This window comes from Quercus robur, chromosome 2 (genome assembly GCF_932294415.1).
Source record: "Quercus robur chromosome 2, dhQueRobu3.1, whole genome shotgun sequence".
Taxonomy (NCBI): Eukaryota; Viridiplantae; Streptophyta; class Magnoliopsida; order Fagales; family Fagaceae; genus Quercus; species Quercus robur.
This window is the reverse complement of record NC_065535.1, coordinates 67,027,056-67,047,099: the sequence shown is the minus strand read 5'-3', so window position 1 is coordinate 67,047,099 and position 20,044 is coordinate 67,027,056. Positions and strand designations below refer to the sequence as shown.

The window sequence follows — 20,044 nt, the reverse complement described above, 5'->3', positions numbered from 1 at the left end:
ATAAATGTTGAATTTGATTGATGATGATGAAGCTTGAACTTGATTATCATTTTGTATACGATATTTTTTTCATCTTGAATGGAATTGAGAATTTAAGATTATTCAATTATGATGTAAATTTGTAATCGTAACTTGTAGGAAGAGCTTCAAGACTTTTAAAACGTGCTCCTACAAGATTGAGTTAAGTCTTTATTTATAGGAGTCTTGAATATGTGTGATGATATATGATTTGCTATGAACAGCGATACGTGTCATCATTTAAATTGAGGAACTTTATATCTTGTTCTCCAAGGAACACGTGACATTATTTGATTAACCAAATTGTTTTAATTTAAAATAACATATAGTAGTATTTATTAGACTTCTTTTTCCATTTTCAATTAAATATCAATGTGTGTCAATGTGTGATTAACTCTTAGATATTCTTTATAATTTATTCTCTCAAAAAAAAAAAAATCTCTTTATTGTAAGGATTGAAATTGAATTGGTCCCAAAACAGGATTGAGCTCAAACCCAAGCGGCCCAGAAAATAAATTTGTAGAGCGTGAATGGAAGAACTAGATCTATCCCAGAAGAAAAACGATTAAATTTAGTGGTTTCAGACTGTAAGACGCAGGTCAAATTAGAAAATTTATCCTCGGAATAGCCCAAGTAGTTTGGATCATATGGTTTTTTTGAATAATCAAATTGTATAAGAGTTCCAATCCCTCCCCTTTTGGCACACCTTTCCATGTTATATATTCCAACCTTAGTGTTGTCCCTACCACACACGTGTAGGTTAGATTCGGAGAATTCCTTTTTGTCCCATCTAGCACTTCCCAGAACCATCAACTAGTAGTTGTAAGGCTGCTCAATCACTGTTCAGGCGTCACTTCCATATTAATGTGGTCAGAGAGTTGGTTGGGAGTCATTTAATGCGGAGATAGCAGCTTTTTGGAGATATTTGTTGTCCTTCTCCTTTCTTATCCCTTGTCCGACGTCTAACTCTTAGTGATGATGTAACTCTAAAGTAAGTCTGTGATGATATGGCACTCAGATTGACCTTGGAGACATGTTGCCGAGAGGGCTTTTATCCTCGGACGCTTGTTGGATCTATCTCATATTGTCTCTACTCCTCTCTTCATTCTGTTCTCCTTATAATCTTATCTGGACTTCCTCGGATCGGGCCATAGGCCCAGTTAACACTGTCTTAATAGTATTCCCTAATTAATTGGCCCCCACATTTATAATTTCTATTCAGTGACGCTTGGAATATTTACATTATTCTCTAAATAAATATGGTAGATGTGCAGGGCAAAAACCTTTAATTTGTGGACTAATGGGGCATAAACCGTAATAACTAATTTGTATAGATGGGCTAGAAAGCTAAGACTTGAAAAGAAAAACTCAAATAAAAAAGTAATTGAGAGGCAAAGTGAAAGAGTACAAAAGAGAAACTGTTTCTTTCTTATAAACTTTCCTCGATCAAACAGAGGAGGAACACAAGCAATTGAAGAATACAGCTTCAAATAGGACGTTTACAATTCTCTTACAATCCTATTCTTAGATTCAATATTTTTGGATCCCCTATACATGAAGGGTCTTTTTCTATTTATATGGAGATTGCAACTATCTTAGCCACCCACTTGGAAGGTAAATGTACTTAGTGGTAGGATACTTGTCCCATCCCCCATCTCCCCTCCTTTTGAGGCTTGGATGAGTGCGCAGCAGGCTGACTAAACAATATTCAGAAGTGTCATTCAGTCATAAATACGACATGGCTAGTTGATGAAGTGCATAAAATATGGGTGAAACAGTCACTTTCTCAGGAAGCTTCCTTCCCCTTCATCTTGGAATTTATTGTTCCTTTGACAAGATAGTTTCCTACTGATAACCTGCAAATTCACTATACTCTGATCATATTTTCGAGCTTACCTTGCTCCTTGGTCAAGGTTCGTGGGATAAATCTTCCTTGTACAAGTGTTCCAAAAATCTTTTATGAGAATCCTTCTTAGACAAGTCTCATTTAGGTTGAATCCCTTATATTTAAGCCTGTAATACTTGGACTGGGCTCCTTCCTTAATTTTCCATTATTATCCTATTGGACCTCTTTGGACTCATCTAGGTTTATTCCCTTTGATCCCCCCAGTAGGAACCACTAATTAGTACGTGACACTTTGTAATTGGCTACATTACATGGACTTAGTAGTATGTTGTGCCAATTTGTAATTGGATGAAAATTTCTACTTCTACAATAAGTAAATCATACTTGATATGTATGAGATGCATATAACTTTCCAACAAACCATTCCTGTTATGATTGAGGATTTTTTACCCAATTATTAAACTGGTTGTTTGTGTCAACCCCTATAATCTAATATCTCTACTCTGACATGACAAAACACTACCCACCAGCCGCCAACATGAATTACAACTTCTAATCATATTCAATATAATTTTGGTCAAAAATTGTGATATTCAAGTGTTTGTGCCAAGTAGTAAAAATGATAAATGGCATTCCTCATTTTAATAGTGAATGTTATAAAGAGTCTGTCTGGCATCAGTTTCAACTTTTAGCTTTTAGCTTTTAGTTTTTAGTTTTTATGTACAACTTTTTAAAACCTTACTTTTTTCTTTTTTTTTTCACTTTTTCAAATTTTTTTATGATACAAATATATTTTAACACACTTTCAACAAAAAGCAGATAAACTATTCCAAATGGACACAAAGTGTTTTTTTTTTTTTTTAAACAGTTAAAATATTATACTGTTATAATAATTTAATTTGAGTTTTAAAGAGTTCATGATTTACAAAAATATGTGTGAGCTTATTTGCTGGCTGCTGCTTTCAGCATCTGAAAAGGGACTACAGAATATGCTAGACATTGTCGAGCTTCCCATGTTTGGAAGGGTGTCAACCCCCCTATGGGGACACAGTTGCTGCAGTTAGATTTAGCTTAATTGCCGTGTCTTGACTGTTGTATTGCTTCTCTCTCTCTCTCTCTCTCTCTCTCTCTCTCTCTCTCTCTCTCTCTCTCTCTCTCTCTCTCTCTCTCTCTCTCTCTCTCTCTGTTGTATTCCAATTTCAATTGAATGATATATTACAAGATTTAAGTTTCAAAAAACAAAAAGACTTGTAACCTATGCCAAAAAGACTTGTAACCTATTACAAGATTTAAGTTTCAATTGACTGGTATATTACAAGATTTGGAACCTATGCCAAATGCTGGAGGAAAATATTCAGATTTCAGATTGAACCGAATGAACAAAGTTTGAATTATAAAAATTTTGGGGAGCAAGCTTGAGAGGGAAGCTTTGCCAAGTGCCAATCATGTCTAATTTTGTATACCTTGTAAAATTGTAACTTGTGGCGGGAGTTATTTGTTGTCGTCCTGAACTTCAAAGTTCAAATTGAAAGAGCAAACAGTTTTGACGGAGCTCCTATAAATAATGAAAGGACTTCCCAATGGGTAATGACTGAGGTACCTACTAGCATGGTCCCCTCAAGAGAGTTAAGAGCATCTCATCTCCAATAGATTAGCTATATCTATTTTTTGGAGAGAAAACCCCACTATTCACACTCCAACAGATTCTCTAAATGCAAAACTTTTTCAAATATTTTTTGAAGTTGCTACAATGATTCTCTAGATATAGAGAACATGATAGCAACTCCAAATAAATTTTTCTACTTAAAAAATTCATACATCTCAATTAAAAAGAAAAAAAAAATCTCTCTCCTCTCACAACTACAAACACAACGGCTACAGGCACAACAATCTTTCTCTCAAACATCTCTAAACTCAAGCATAATCAAATTATCATAATACAAACTCAAAAACAATTTTAAAATTAATCAAATCATAACAATAAAAGCAAAAAAAAAAAAAAAAAAAAAAAAAAAAAAAAAAAAGACAGAAGCCATTTGACCCATCTGGATTGCGTTAGGGATGAAGATGAGCGATGGCACAATGACCCATCTCTCTATACCTCTTTTCTTTCTTTTCTTATCGCAGAAAGAGCTAGTGAATGTTCTGGAATCAAGTAAAAAAAAAAAAAAAAAAAGAGAGCTGGAGAAAAAAAGAGAGAATGAGAGCTCACTGGAATGTTCTTGAATGAGGGAGAAAAAGAAAATAAAAGAAGGGGGAATAGAGATAATGGACATGTGTGTGGAGGAGAAAAACAAGAAAAAAAGAAATGAAACGTATGGATGAAAGTGAAATGAAAGAAAGGAAAAATAATATAAAGAATAAAAAAATCCTAAATGAGAAATGCTATCACAATATTTTCACAATAAATTTTAAGTAACAGATTGTTATTAGTTAATATTGGTGAGTAAAAAAATAATTTCAGTGGTGGGTTCAAATTAGAATTAGTAACAACTTTCCACATAAATTTTGTTGTGAAAATATTGTGGACGTAACACTTCTCATTGAAAAATATAGTTGTTAAAAAAAATAAATAATGAAAGAGGAAATAATATTTAAATGAGATAGAGAAAAGATAGAGAATCTGTTGGAAGATGTATTTGAAAAAGTAGGTAGGTAAAAGTTAAGAGTATGTTTGGTAACTTTTTTTTTTCCCTTATTTTATGTTTTCAAAAACAAATTTCTATTTTTGAAACTAAAAAACTTGTTTGGCAACTCAAAATGGACAGAAAACCAAAACTGTTCTCAAAACTCAATTTATAAAGTAAATTGAAAATATGCAAAAGACTGTTTTCAGTTTCTAATTTCCAAAAGTCAATGAAAATACACATTTAGTGTATGTTTGGATAGCAAATCTCACGTCTGCGTCCGCGTTTTCCTTTTTTTTTTTTTTTTTTTCCAGCCGCATATTGTTGACTTTTCAGCCATAAACAGTGATTTATATACTGTTCACGGGTCCCACAAACTCCACTTTTTATCAACTTTTTCATTAAAAATGGGTTCCACGGTACTATTTACACATTTAAAAATTATTTTGCTACAGTGTTTTCAGTTTTCAGTTTTCAGTTTCAGCAAAATAAGTTCTATCCAAACAGACCTTTAATTTAATGAGTCTGTTTCATTTAATGAGTTAGCATTAAATTTCAAATCCTAGTAACAACATATTTTAGTATTTTCTATTTTTTTTCTTCAAAAAACTTTTTTTTTTTTTTAAATTTTAACTAACCAAATATATTTTTGATTTCAAAAATATAAGAATTTTTTTTTCCTTTATATTCTCAAAAACAAGTTTTTAAAAATAGAAAACAAAAATTATTACCAAACATAATCTAAATGTTACTATTTACTGTCCAAATAGCACAAAAATATGAAAAAGCTATTAGTAATGCCCTAGGTGTTAGGATCATTTTAATATTAAAATGTAATTTGACAATTAAATGAGAAAAAGTAAGGGGGTGTTTAGTAGGGATGTTTAAACAAAAGTTTTTGTTGTTTAAATAGCATAATACGTTTTTCTACAACACTTTTTCACTCACACATATTTTCAAAAACTTAAACAACGTTATTAAAACAACATTATCAAACGGCCCCTAAGAGTCTTACACTTTTACGCCGTTATTGAGTCTTAGGTTATTGATCAATAATTATTGAGTCAATTTTAGGTTATTGAGTCTTTCATGCTTAGGCGTTAGTGGTTTTTTATTTTTTTTTTATTTTTTTTATATATAATAATAATAATAAAAGAATTGCACATGGATAAAGAGAAAGAATTTTTATTTATTTATGAAACCGGCTCCTTAATAGATGAGAAATTACACTATCTTAATTAATTTAAAATGCAAACAAATAAAATATAAGGGGTCTATTCATTCTCATAAAACTCTTAAATCATAGAATACATGGAATGATTACAATAACAACAACAACTATTCTGAGATCAACTGAATAAAAATTCATTATTTTATATTCTCCTCCAAAAGGATGGTAATAACCTGAAGGAGGAAAAAACTATGGATGCATTAGGACTATGAAGTATGAACAGGTACGGTTGGCCGGTTGGGTGGGTTAAGGTTAAAATTTTCGACCAAATTGTCCTTGATCGGTTAAAAAATTCAAACCGCCACGACCCACCAACCTCTACAACCAATGAGTTGAATGAAAATACCGGCAATTTCAACCAAGTAGATCGAATGGGTTGACAAAACACATTTGCATAGATTGAACATTCTTTAATTGGGCCATAAAATAAAACTTTTTTGTTTGCGGACATATTAATGAGCACTCCTTCAAATAGTTCTTGGTGTCTTTACTACCGTGCACTATTGGTGCAATGATTACTTTACAATTATAAGTTATCGTGGAGTGGAGGAGAAGCAAGTGTTAGGGTTAAGTAGGGGTGTCCACGGGTCGGTCCGGGTCGGGTTTATGCCCAACCCGCAACCAACCCGATGACATCGGGTTTCTGATGAGAAGACCCGCCGCTGACCGCAAAAACCCACAAGTCAAGTCAAATTGGACTCGATTGGTCAATAGTCGGGTCGGTCAAAGCTGAAAAGATGCTGCCGGAGGTTTAAATCAGCGGCAACTACATGTTTTTTTAGCCGGATCTTCGCCAGATTTAAGCAAAATAACACCAGATCTTTGTTGGATTTGAGGAAAACCCACTGGATCTTAGCAAAAAATTACCAGATTTTCATTGGATTTGAGAAAAACTCACCAGATCTGTGTCATATGTGAGCAAAACTCAATAAATCGTATGTGAGTGAAAACGAGGAGATCTGACCAAAAACCACAAGATTTTCATTGGATCTGTGCGAAAATCAATGTATGTTTTTGCCAGATTGAAGGTAGATCTAGTCTTTAGCCGGTCGAATCGAGTGGCTCGGGTTTTGGAGAAGGAGATCCGCCACCCGACTTGTTGGCATCGGTTTTGAATCTCTGAGACTCACCGCTAACCGCCTTTCTCCTCGGGTCGGACAGTTTCGGTTCAAGTGGCTCCGGATCGGATGGGTTTTACAAGTCACGAGCGAGTATGGATAGCCCTAGGGTTAAGTCTCTAGGCGGAAGCCTTACACATATACACTTAAATTAAACTTTTTTTTTGAGAGAGAGACACACTTAAATTAATCTAGAGTAATATTTCTATCTTAGATTTTTAGGTGAATTACACTTTTATCACCTTAAACTATACTAGTAGGATTTCTATCTTAGATTTTTGGGTGAATTACACTTTTACCACCTTAAACTATACTATAGATTACACTTTGCACCCTAAACTTTTCGAATGCACATTTTACATCCTAAACTATGACCATTGTTACACTTTGCACCCCGATGTTAAGTTTGTTGTTAGATTAGATGGAAAATTATGACATCACGTGAAAAGACCCAACTGCCCATCTTCTAAATCCTTTAAAAGCAAAGAAGAAACTATACTTTACCACCCTAAACTATATTCTTAATTACACTTTACACCCTAAACATTGAATTTACATTCAAGTTAACGGCAAATTTAACGTTGAAGTGCAAAGTAATAAGAGTCATAATTTTGGGTGGAAAATGTATATTTGAAAAGTTTAGGGTGCTAAGTGTAATCTAAGGTATAGTTTAGGGCGGTAAAGTGTTATTTCCCTTATATTTAAAAAAAGAAAAAAGAAAAAAAAAAAGGGTTCTTGGTGTCTCCCAAATAAAAAAAGGAAAGAAAAAGATTGACAAAATACTAAAAAAAATGACATATAGAGCTTTTCAATACTATATATATAAAAAAGCGGATTCATAAAAAAAAATAAAATAAAAAATCAACCTATATGTCATTTTAGGGCGGTAAAGTGTTATTTCCCTTATATTTAAAAAAAAAAAAAAAAAAGGGTTCTTGGTGTCTCCCAAATAAAAAAAAGGAAAGAAAAAGATTGACAAAATACTAAAAAAAATGACATATAGAGCTTTTCAATACTATATATATAAAAAAGCGGATTCATAAAAAAAATAAAATAAAATAAAAAATCAACCTATACGTTAAACCAATTAACCAATCCACCATTCTCCATCTCTAAAAAAATCCACCATTCTAATGGGTCATTTTAAATGAATGGAATTGTTCAGAAATAGCTCAAGCTCAGGTTGGAGAAAGAGGTTTGTGTTCGTTTAATTAATAGACTAATCAAGCTCAAGTCCAAGAGTTGGCTATTAAATTAGTCAAGTTCAAACATAATAATTTATTCGTGAGAAGCTCATAAGTATGATATTCTATTTTGGTATATATAATATTATTTGTTTATATGTATACATGAATAAAAATATTTTTATATAGACTTCATATTACGTTTACAAATAACTTCATGAGATATCAAATTATTATTTACAATTTATTGATAATATAACTAGTCTCTTTCATAGTCAAAATTATATATTAATTTTAAAAAAGACTTAATTTTTATAAGTTTATAACATAAAACTTTTAACTTAAATAATATGCAAAAAAAACATTTTTTTTTTAGAAGGCAAAAACACATTTTTTGGTCCTTATATTTTTAAATTTGTTATTATTTTGATTTCTACAATCATCTCACTTACATTCAACACCTACGTTGCTAATGGACTACATTGATAGTTTAAAAATATCATTTTCGTAAGTGAGAGACAACATAGACCAAAATGAAAGTCATGAGAGCTTAAGGATCAAGTTGAAATAAAGCCAAAATATAGGAACAAAAAATGTGTTTTTTTAACTAAATAATTTAATTTCAACTATAATGTACTTATTAGTTCTTAGCATATATTTGTACAAACTACAAAGGATAAAACTTGTAGTTGTGATGTTTTTTATGTATGGAAAAATAATAAGATAATCTTGTTTGACATGAAAATGAAACAAGTTTGAATATACAATCTAGTTTGTTAACGGGTTTGAGTTTGACTTATATTTTTTTTATAAAAAATTTAAATAAACTTAAATAAATAATCTTGAACTTTTAATACTTGGTTCATGCCTCAACTCGGTCCTAAATAAGAGACTAAAGTATACTTTTGACCATTGAAATCTGGGGTTGTTTTAATTTTGTTCCTTTAGATTTCAAAATTTTAGGGGCTGTTTGGTAATGTTATTCTAGTAACGTTATTTAAGTTTTTTGGAAATACGTGTAGGTGAAAAAATGTTGTAGAAATACATGTTATGTTATTTAAACAACAAAAATTGTTGTTTAAACATCCCTACCAAACACCCCCTTAATTTTGGTCTTTCATGCTTGATATAATTTTCTATATAGCTATTCATGTTTGACTTAGTTTTTTGTCTAATCCCTCACGAAAATTTGAAATTTGAAATGTAAAGAGTGAAATATAAAATTGAGAACTAAACATGAAGAATCCAAACGAAAATTTTGACACATAAATGATCAAAATGAAAATAACTGCAAACTTGAAAAGCCAAAAATGCATTTTATTCTAAATAAAACCATTCATCTGTGTGGGTCGAGGCGGGCCAGGCAGGTTAGGGCTTCACGCAGGTTTGGGCTTCAAGCAGGTTTTTTACACTGCCCTAGGATGCATAGCATTAGAAGTTTAGAAATGGGAAGCATTCAGGGACATTCATCATCTACAATAAAGAAATAATAAATCTTTGCGGGGACATGTCATGTAGATTCACAGACAAGCAATCTTGGGTAAGTAATTCTGAATCAATTCATCGAGTAAACTTTCCCCAAAATATTACAAGCAACACTTGGCAAGGTACACGCCCTAGGCAGATGAGAGTGATGAGACATATATGAATGTACAAATGAAGCATATTGGAGCACTAGATTTAGAGAGAGAATAAAAGGACAAAAATTGTAAAAACACGTGTGTAACAAACACTTCCCAAATCAAAAAGGAAAACTCAATAAATTAACAATAATGCTAATTCCGACATTTTCACGCATATTTTATCGAATTGGCTGTGAGAACAAATGGTGTATTGATGTGATCGTGACACATAGTTAACCATAATCTACCACATAGTACAGTTGTGGCAATTGTGGCGATGTGTGTGAAAAAGTGTGTGACACTAGCCACATTGATAAATTAAATTTGGATTCATATAAGTATACTTTTAGCTTTTATGTGAAGTTATTTAAAACTTTTTTTTTCTTCATTTTTTCAAAGTACAGGTATATTTTAATACAATTTCAGTAAAAAAATTTCAGCAAAAACCTAAATAAACTTTTCATCGACACAAGCTAGGGCTGAAGGATGGTAGTTGATGCCAAAAGTGACCTTCTTTAAGGGAGCAGTAATGAGACTGGCAACAATAGTAGTGGTAGTTGCTGTTAGCATTTTTGTGGTTACTCAAGTGAGCCTCTTTAAGAAAGCAGTAATGAGACTGACAACAATAGTTTTGGTAGTTGCTGTGAGCGTTTCTGTGGTTCCTCAACTTAAATGTAGACACAGGCATTCTGCTCTCTCAAGTCTTTTAACTATTGCTTTTAGTACCAAGTTGATAGTATTTTTCTCTTCCCCAGTTCTTTTGGTTTAAATGTGAAGCACTCATCTCTGAAATGGGGCTGCTGAAGTTTCTTCAACTGTTTGCCTGCATTTTAGTTATGGTGGTTGCAGTATTAAACTCAGCTGAGTCAACAGTTGTCATTCGTTTTAGAAGTGCACCCCCACCTCAGTCAAGGTTACCTACTGCCATTTTTAGGTACTCAGTTGAGAGGCTGGATGGTTCCAATGCATGTAAAAACAATGCTTGTTCCATTTACTGTGAGGTATCATTCTCTTTTCTTTGTGTTAATTTTTTGGTTGAGTAACTGAGAATTCATTAAGATAAAGTCGAAAATACAGTAGTTTACATGGAGTCAGCTGCTACTAAAGCTACAAAGAAATAGAACAACATTTGCAGCTAACTCATTTATTGGAGTCCTGATCCTCCCTTAAAACTGAAAATTATAATCCCCAACTACCACATATCACTCTATTCTTAGTCAAGTTTTTTACTTTCCTATAATGCTCAACTCTAGCCTTAATGTCTCTTCTTGTCAATTTATTATTTCTTAAGATTTAGTGTGGTTGTTATGAACTTGGGCATTCCTCTGCAGCCAAATATGATACATGGTTGCAGCAAGAACCAGATTGTAAATAGTTACTTGAACACTCCTCCCTTTCGGATACTCTACACCTTGACTTCATTACCTCTTCTCATCAGCTTTCAGGATCATCTAGCAAGAACCATTTCATGACTTGTTTTGACAACCTTTTAGGCAGTGAGCACTCAAAGTAGAGACTTTCTCTGTTTTCTAGGCTGCTTCTGCAGTATACACTCAGAATAGAAGTTAGCATATCTATATTATAGTCCAATTCATCATTATATCCCTAGTTGACAGCTACTTCTCACAGAAAATAAATGAGTGCCTGTGGATTGCTGATCTACAAGAAAAATCCCGACTTTGATGGTAATCACTAATCACTGAACTGAGTGTTTTAGCTCAACTTTTACCTGTAGGCAGGTGATTTTTGAACCCTTACTAAGTTATCTGATCTGGCTGGTCTCTATCTCGATTGGTTGTCTTGCAAAACAGAAGAAAACTTTGAATTCATAGAGCTGGTGGCATCATAAATGATAATATGAAGATATCTAGGATTAAGAACACCATCTGGATGCCAGTAATCCTGCAAAAAACATATGTTATTTCCCCTATGTTTTATGAAATGTCTTACCTTCACTTCTCAGCTTAAGGAGTTTCCTCCATCCCCAAGAGCAACCACTGGGAATCTTGACTAGCCAGAAACTCCTCCCTTTTAGCAAGTATTCCTGCACCTAAACTAACCCAAAATGAGCTAGTTAAAGCAAAGAGATTCCAGAAGTGCTTCATTGCATTCCACTCCCCAACTCTCCTTTATCCTAATCCTCCTTCCTTCTTAGGAGCCAAAGCCACAAACTCCCATGCCACCTTTGCTCCCATAGCTGATTTATCATTTCCCGTCTAAAGAAAATGATTAAAATTTTGCATCATATGTCTTGATGACTATTTGGGAGGATAAACAAGCATGTATAGTATACTTGTATAACTGAACAGGACTGACTGCAAAAGTTGCAATCTTCCAGCAAAGGAGAGATACTTGACATTTATTCTAGATGAGACTATCTAGGGCTTGCACTTTTTATCTAAGAATTTCACCAATTTAAAAGGAACACCTAGACACCTGACAGGCCTGCTTTCATTGTAATGGAAGATAGACATGATCTGGCAGCTACAACAAAGGAAATTTCACTTTTCTTTGCATTGGAAGTGAAACCAGAAAGATCTTGAAACTCTACTGGGACATCTTTGGACTTTGATGATTTGAACAGAGTGTATAACTGTCCCTTTTCTTTGTGCTTGATTTTGAGAAGTCACTACTTATGTGCATATCTAAGTTTAAGTAATTAGTTTGTTAAAATCTTATATCCACTCATATTTGGTTAACTAAGCTCATAAAAATTATGATGTCACAAATATAAAACCATTAAATCATCTTAAACATTGTATGAGAAGGCAAAAAGCTATTTCTAATTTAGGACCAGAAACTTATGTAGTAATGTGGGCACAACTATACCGTTAAAAAAGATAAACAAGGACCTGTAGCTTTGTATTTGGCATTTTGAAAGAATAGCTTTTAGAGAGTTAAAAGGCACTGATCACCAATTTCTGTTCATTTTACTTATTGACATATTAATTTATCCTATTTTTTCCCCTCCAAATGCATTTCTCTAAGAGGTTTTTCGTTAAATAAATGCCTTAATTCCCTTTAAATAAATGGTGTAAGGGTATTATTTGATTATCATTTGCTTAAACTTATAAAGGTCTCCATGTACTTAAGTAGTTTGCTCATTGGGGACAACTGTATCTTTGGACAGATTGATGGACAATTTCTGAGACCTTGTCTGGCTGATAATTTAGTATTGAAAAACTTAACTGTAAACCGTGAACACAAATTTCTTCTCAATGTCACAACCCGGGATGGAGAGACAAACTCATCAGCTTATTCATGGTTCATCGGTAAGCACTTCTTCCCCCTTGGTCTGTTTTTTCCCTCTTTCTTCTCTCCCCTTCCCACACCCCCCCCCCCCCCCCCCCCCCCCCCAAAACCAAAAGTTCAAATGTTTGTTTAGATGGCTGGGCATGAAACAACTTGACAACCTCATTGGGCCAGATGTTGAAAAATATTATCCAAAAGAACCTTACTCCTTTATTTCTTGATTATCTAATAGATACAATACCACCAACTGCAACAATTCATAGCGAACAGAATTATACCAATGCTGAAAAGATATACATTGATGTTACATTTAGTGAAGCTTGCACTGGACAGGGTGGCTTCAAGTGTGTGAACTCATCTAACTGTGATGTAAGTAGGTTTCTTGCTTAGAAATTTATGTGTTATCAATGAATATGCAGTGGTAGATATTTAAGAAAATGATCAAAAGGATCAGACTTTTACTATTGGTGATATGAGTTTGGTAAATTCATGCTTTAATATTAAGATATTTTCTAGGTCATAATAAATGGTCCTGCCCAAGTACACGCGCCTTCACTACGCATTATGGAACATGGAATCAAGTACAGACTCAATATTATTTTCTCCTTAAGGAGTATGTATGGGCGCATTGTGATCACAATGGCGGATAATTTTTGTACTGATCAGGCAGGAAACCATTTCACACGATCAAATGGTTCTACTATAATCATTCACTTTGGTGAGACATCAGTCACTCTTTTCCTTCAACAGGTTACTTGATTAAGTTTCAATTTGACTCCTTCCCCATTTAAGTCTAATGGTTGTCTCAGATAGAAGACCAGTGCTGGTGGATTTATGGACATCTGTTCCATCTTATGAGTTGGTGATTAATGGGGTTCCAAGAACTGTGCTTGCCACTAACAAAATGGAGGACATTACAATTTTCCTTGATTTCAGTATTCCCATTATAAATTCAACAGAACAGATTCTAAATGCATTACATGTGAACTCTGGTAGCTTGATACCTATTCATGGTAAAATTCATGGGAACCGTCGATTTGTTTTTGAAGTAAGCAGAAAATTTCAACTTTTTCATAATAATGACATCAAAGTTGCACTTTCTTTACAAAATACCAGTCATATCTGATAAAAAAATTGATATCAATTGAATCGTGGTGAATTTATTGCTTAATTTTTATTTTGTAGCTCAAGAAAATATCAAGAACTGAAATTATCTCAGTTGAACTACAAGCCGGTTCAATAATTGGTAGGACAGGCACTCCTGTCTCATCTGTTGCCTCAATTACATTCCTTTATGGTACACCATCCCAAAGTTTGTCTTCAAAATAGTTCTGGAATACTATTCTGTGGCATTACTATTTTGCTAATTGCTATATTTTTTGGTTAGATTCCACAGACCCTGGTGTAGTGTTAAGTACAAGCTCACCAAACATAACAAAGGAGTCCAACATCAATGTGATAGTTGAGTTTATGAAGCCAGTTTTTGGCTTTGAGGCCTCTATGGTAAAAGTGATCGGGGGCACAATAACAAGGCAGGTGCATATGGTGACTCTTGGAACTACTGAGGTCATTATACAATTTAATATTCATTTTGTCTGCATAAACATAAAAGAATGACTAAAGTCTTGATTGAAGGGCTATAGTAATTTCATAGTTCTTAATGTTGTTTGTTGTAGGTTTAAGGAGCTTTCAAGAGCTCTATACTCATTGACTGTCCTAGCAGAAGCTCAGAACATGTTGTCAGTTAACATTCCTGCAGGGAAAGTAAATGATATTGCAGGAAATCCAAATTTGGCATCAAACCAACTTGAAGTGAAAAAATGTGTGAAAACATATTTGCCTCTTACTTATGCATTTTCTTCCAGTTCTTAATATTTCCTTACTGTAAACAATAATTATTGTAGGGCAACAATTTAACAAGTTAAATAACCCTTGTTGCTGTCTAAAAATTGCAAAATAGGGAGATGTGAAAGATTTTTCCTTTTTATTTCATTTCATGCTAATTCTTTGAAAATTTGTCTTATGACAAGATGTTTTAATTAAAAAAAAAAAAAAACTGTGGAAGATAGAAGCATTAGTTTTTGAGTGATTAAGCTAATGCCTATCTGTATGGCTTATTATCCTCACATGATTTTTAAGATTGTGCAGACTCAACTCCTCCAATATCCATTGCACTACACTCATTTGTGACTGCGGGAACAGTAGCAACAGCACTAGCAGCTGCCATTATTTCACTTTCCACTGCAAATCTAGGAGCAATAGGTGCTGTTGGTTCTGGGAGTACTACTATTTTCTCTCCAGATCCATCAATGAATTTACATGTAAGTATCTACAGATTCAGTATTGCAAAAGAAAAAAAAAAAACCATTCATATAACTTCTGCCATATCTAATGTTGTGGTTACTCATCGCATGTTCTCTGTACAACCATTGAGGCTCAGTTTATGTATTTAGCAAGTTTTTATTACAGGGAATGATTGGACATCTACAGGTGTTTGTCCTTTCAGACTGGCTCTTAGTTAACCAATCAATTGAATATTCAGAAACAATGAAAGGTCTTCAGTGGCTCATACCTCATCAAAAACTTCCATGGAATAGGAATAGCCCTTCAATCTGGCTGAACCATGTCAATTTGGCTGGAAAGAAGCTTGCACGGAATTTGAGTGTCTTGGCTACAGGATGGTCTTCTCACAAAATAACAAACCAGAAAATTGACTTAAATTTAACCGACTCCTTTTATATGCATCATGAACAACCATTCCCAATTGAAATTGACCCCATGTCCGTCTGGCTCCATGGACAGCACAACATAAGCATGAAAGATACTCCTTATGGGCTACCTCTCAATTCCAGTGAATATTTCACCTATTTCTTGGTAAATATCTATAATCTACAGTAATCATATTTGTTTCAATGATAAGATTCCTAAATTTGAATCATTTGTCTTGTAGAGAGGAGAACCAATTTCTGCTAGCAACATTGTCAAGAGAATGAAGAATTATAAAGGGTAGCTCCACAATTACCTTCACATTTAGAATTGAGCATTGGTTATAGAATATTGCCACTAGCATAGACTCTAGACCTATAATATCCTTAGACAGAAAAGAGCTAATGTATTTTTCAGCATAACTTGCTGATGTTTAAGGTGTTCGGAATATTGCTGAGGTTCTTTCCTGACAGGTGGCAAGATATGGAAATGAACTTATTCTGGCTTGGTGTGGGAGGAGGTAGTTTACTTACTATTCATGTTCTGAAATTAATTTTCCTAAGATGGAGGACAGGAATACCAGGTCATGGGATACTTTCAGTACCCAGGTTTGAGCTCTTTCTTCTAATTCTGATGCTACCTTGTATCTCTCAGTCTTCAGCATTTATCATAAGAGGTAACAAATTGAAGTTTATTCTTCTTAATTTTAAATCCTTTTCTGTCAGGCATGTGATCAACTGAAGACTACTCATATTTGCAGGTGGTACAACGAGGGGGATCATCATTGGGGCTTTGTTGCTAGCTATCCCTGCAGCCTTTATTTTATCAGTGTGCCTTTTTCTCGTATTCGCAATCTTTTCTGGCAGTTTTTTTCAGTACAAGGAAGTCAAGCATAGAGATATAGAAGAACCTTGGTGTACAAAGCTGTGGTTCTTCTTTACAGGTAGACCTACAACTGGAAGGTGGTTTTATAGGGAAGGGCTGTCTTCATCTTTCCTCCTGCACCTTGGAATTCTCTTTGAGAGTTGGAAGGGTCCTCCATTGTTTGTCTTTGTTAATCAGAATGACCCAAACACCATACTCAGGTGGACTGAGAGTGGCAACAGAGGGATTGGAAGAATGCGAGCTATCAGCTCAGACGACAGCAATGAAGAAACTAAAAGTTCCCTATCAGAGAGGCTCTTAGGTTGTGCTAAATCCTCCTATATTATCCTTGATCTTTTAAGAAGAGTCAGTTTGGGTATCATATCTGGAGCTTACTCGTCACGGAAGTCAAGCCAAAGCCTTTTTGCATTGACAATTACACTGGTACAGTTCATGTATCTGTTTACTCTTAAACCATACATCAGTAGTGGAGTCCAAGTGGTGGAAAGTGTTTCTCTCTTGTGTGAGGTAGGCATCTTTGGTCTATGTGTCAGTATCAAAAGCTCAAACCCAGTTGAAGCAAAAAAATTGGGTTTTGTAATGCTGTCTCTCCTTTTCTTTACCTTTGTTGTTCAAATTATCAATGAGTGGTATGGTATGATCAAATCAATATTAAGACTCTCACAGCCTCATAAGAACTCTTTCAAGCTTGGATTGAAGTTTGTTGCAAAAGGCCTTGTTCTTCCTTTCCTTCCAAGGCAACATTGGTCAAAAGTCATAGCTGCAACCTCCCAACCAACAACAGGCCTAACTCCAGTGATTCCCATAAGCCCAGAAACAGAATTTGAAAGAAGAGATACAAGAACACCATCAGTTCACTCGGTTACATCCATGACTGCAATGGTAGTCCCTGTGCTCAGTCCTGGGCTGTCAAGTCCTAATGTCATGCAAATGGAAGGTCCCGCAACTTCAGAAACCACCATCACCGGGCAGAGATCAGGGGAGAGAAAAAAACTAAAGGAAATCAAATATGAATCCAAGAGTGAGATGAAGAAGTTAAGGGAATTAGCAAAGGCTAGTTTCTCAGGGGATTATAGGGGTGGGGAAGCTAGTACCAGCTATGCTAAGGCTGCAATCCAGCACCGGTGAAGCCTCCTCAGAAACTCCATAAGTCTCCAATCTAAAAATCATGGATTGATTTCTAACTTAGAATGGTAAAAGAAGAATTCTGTTTCTCTCAATATTGTTTCTCAGCTTCTACTGTTTTATTGACCTCTAACCTTTTGTTATACAAAAGGCAGTTTTGTGTGCATACAAACATAACCTAGAAGAAATTGTATCGAGGAGAAGATAAACCAAACATTCATGTATTTGAAATGGCACAAGATGTTTAAGATAGAAATGCAGAGATGTTTAGAAGTCCTCCAAACTACTGAACACAGAAACAAGTTACCAATCAAACAATCACTAAAGCATGCTTTAAACTCAAGCTGCTGTTTCCTTTTCATTCCCAAAACAAATGACTATGAAAAAAATACATCTAAGAAGATATACATGGTCTGGAAACTATCTATATTTACAATTACATTGTTAAATGCTCTGACAAATTAGGGAATCCAATCCCAAGTAAAATTATTTGCATTTGTGTTAACATACGTTGGATCTTAATGGCTTCCAAGATGAAAATATAGATCTACTGCTTGATATGAAAATACACAAGATGAGAAATGCTGCAGGAACAACCTAAAGATGCCTAAAAAGAGACAGTGAAACATTTCTTGGTCAGTGATAATCACCATGATCGAGTGGATTTTGATCAACTTTTCCATCCGAGGAAGAATCTCCAAGCGACACTTGATTTGCTGATAAAGTAAGCAAATGATTGAGGCCATGCACCACAAGCCCACGACTTTGATACAAATTTTGAAAGATCACTGGAACACCGTTAAACTCAGGAACATCACTAGAAACAGTCACATTGATCTCAAACCCTTTCAGGAAAGTTGGCAACACAGTTCCATCTTCAAGCTTGATTAAATCCAGCCATGACAGCAATCTTGGAACAACATGCTGCCGAAAAATTAACATGTAATCGCTAACATTCCTTGCGTGTTCTTGAATTGCTACATCAACCGGTGCAAAGATTGTTAAACTTGTCTGATCCTTAGGCCCTGCCAGTTGTGCATCAAGGAATGCAGCCATTATAGAATAACCTCTGGACCTTAGTATATCCGAAACCAAACCAAAAGATTCAACTTCAGATGAACTGTTACGTTCAGTTGGTATGGTTGGACCAGGAATTGGCAAATCAGGAGCAATCTGGAAAGATGAATTCAAGAACTCGTCAATTCCATATATAATCACTGACCCATCATCGTACACGGCCTTTACATCAATCATAACGTTGTTAATCAATACTTTTCCATCAGAATGTGAGGCAGTAACAATGAGCGAGCAATTAGGCAACAGGGTTGGTATGCTTGTGCCAGAAGGAAGAGCCTTCATGGCTTCTGCAGAGAGTCTTATTGGCAAGATGTGGTATTGAACTAAAAGAAGAGGCAGTTGGCCTGAGTGGACAAAGGCAGGGTCTGAAGGAGCAAATATGGTGGCAGTTGGTGAATCAAGATTCAGGGTATTGGAGACAAGTTCAAGAGTTAGTGCCATTGAGAGATAGTCTGAGTCTGAGTCCAAAAGGGTCTTGGCAGCATTAGAAAAGGTTCCAGAATACGTGAGAGTGGAGGAGGAGGAAGAGGAGAGAGAAAGGAGGGTGAGAGAGAAGAGAAGTAAGGTCAGCATGTGTAATTCTTTGAGCTCCATTCTTGGTTCTCTCTTTTTTCTGTGTTTTCAAGTTGATAAGAATATGAACAAAGTAAATGGTTTTGGAAGTTTCAAGCAAAGGAGAAAATTTGGGAGGGAAAACAAAAGAAGTAGAGAGTGTAGATCTTGGTTATTTCTGCGACCAAACAAGAAAATGTTGGTTATTGCAGGATTTAGTTAACTTCAAAGTTTATGACGGGAAAGAATTTCAAGTTCTGCAAAAAAATCTAGAAGTCATAAGATTTTTTTTTTTTTTTAAATTACAATTTTTTTCCTCTAAAAACCTTGGGTATTTAGTTTTGATCATAAATTAGCACAAATGGTGCATAATCAATTATAATTTATAAATGATTTTAATACAATGAAAAAAATATAAGATACAATTTTGTTGAGTTAAAAGTTAATTTATGAAATAAAATATTTTTCCTGATTCACAAATTTTGTTTATCTAAGATTTTCAACAAAAAAAAAATTATTTAACTTGGTCTAGAAAAATTTTCTAGCTCCACCATTAGATTGAGATGCAATATAAGTACATTATTAAGTCCATATTAAGTATATTATCAAACCCATTTGGTTTGGACAAATGATCCCAGCTATTATCAATTAATTAAAATCTTAGTAAGATACTTTATGAGTTTATTGTTAAAGCCTATATCAAACTTATTACCAAGCTCAAACCAACCTAAGTTCAACTTATTTTTTTATTGAGCCATATTGTTTACAAGCTTGTTAATAAATAAATAAATAATTATATAT

General features: G+C 34.3%; 2 protein-coding genes across 4 annotated transcripts; one reads left to right on the top strand and one right to left on the bottom strand.

Annotated features, from left to right (window-relative positions):
- Positions 1-10,275: 10,275 nt before the first annotated feature.
- LOC126714616 (uncharacterized) lies at positions 10,276-17,890 on the top strand. 3 transcript variants are annotated; one of them, XM_050414839.1, is made up of 13 exons: positions 10,276-10,647; positions 12,777-12,918; positions 13,131-13,267; positions 13,415-13,616; positions 13,708-13,946; positions 14,084-14,195; positions 14,286-14,430; positions 14,575-14,720; positions 15,038-15,219; positions 15,368-15,772; positions 15,849-15,904; positions 16,078-16,212; positions 16,330-16,500. In XM_050414839.1, exons 1-13 carry the CDS (start codon positions 10,438-10,440, stop codon positions 16,343-16,345), a joined length of 2,127 nt encoding a protein of 708 aa, XP_050270796.1. In that variant the 5' UTR covers positions 10,276-10,437; the 3' UTR covers positions 16,346-16,500. The 3 variants fall into 3 exon arrangements, with proteins under 3 accessions (XP_050270796.1, XP_050270794.1, XP_050270795.1); XM_050414837.1 differs by having other exon boundaries at positions 10,282-10,647; positions 16,078-16,280; positions 16,365-17,890; XM_050414838.1 differs by having other exon boundaries at positions 10,284-10,647; positions 15,047-15,219; positions 16,078-16,280; positions 16,365-17,890.
- A 46-nt stretch (positions 17,891-17,936) lies between these two features.
- On the bottom strand, positions 17,937-19,468 carry LOC126714617 (putative fasciclin-like arabinogalactan protein 20). The gene has a single exon (XM_050414840.1). The coding sequence runs from the start codon at positions 19,283-19,285 to the stop codon at positions 18,251-18,253; it is 1,035 nt and encodes a 344-aa protein (XP_050270797.1). The 5' UTR covers positions 19,286-19,468; the 3' UTR covers positions 17,937-18,250.
- Between the last annotated feature and the right edge of the window lie 576 nt (positions 19,469-20,044).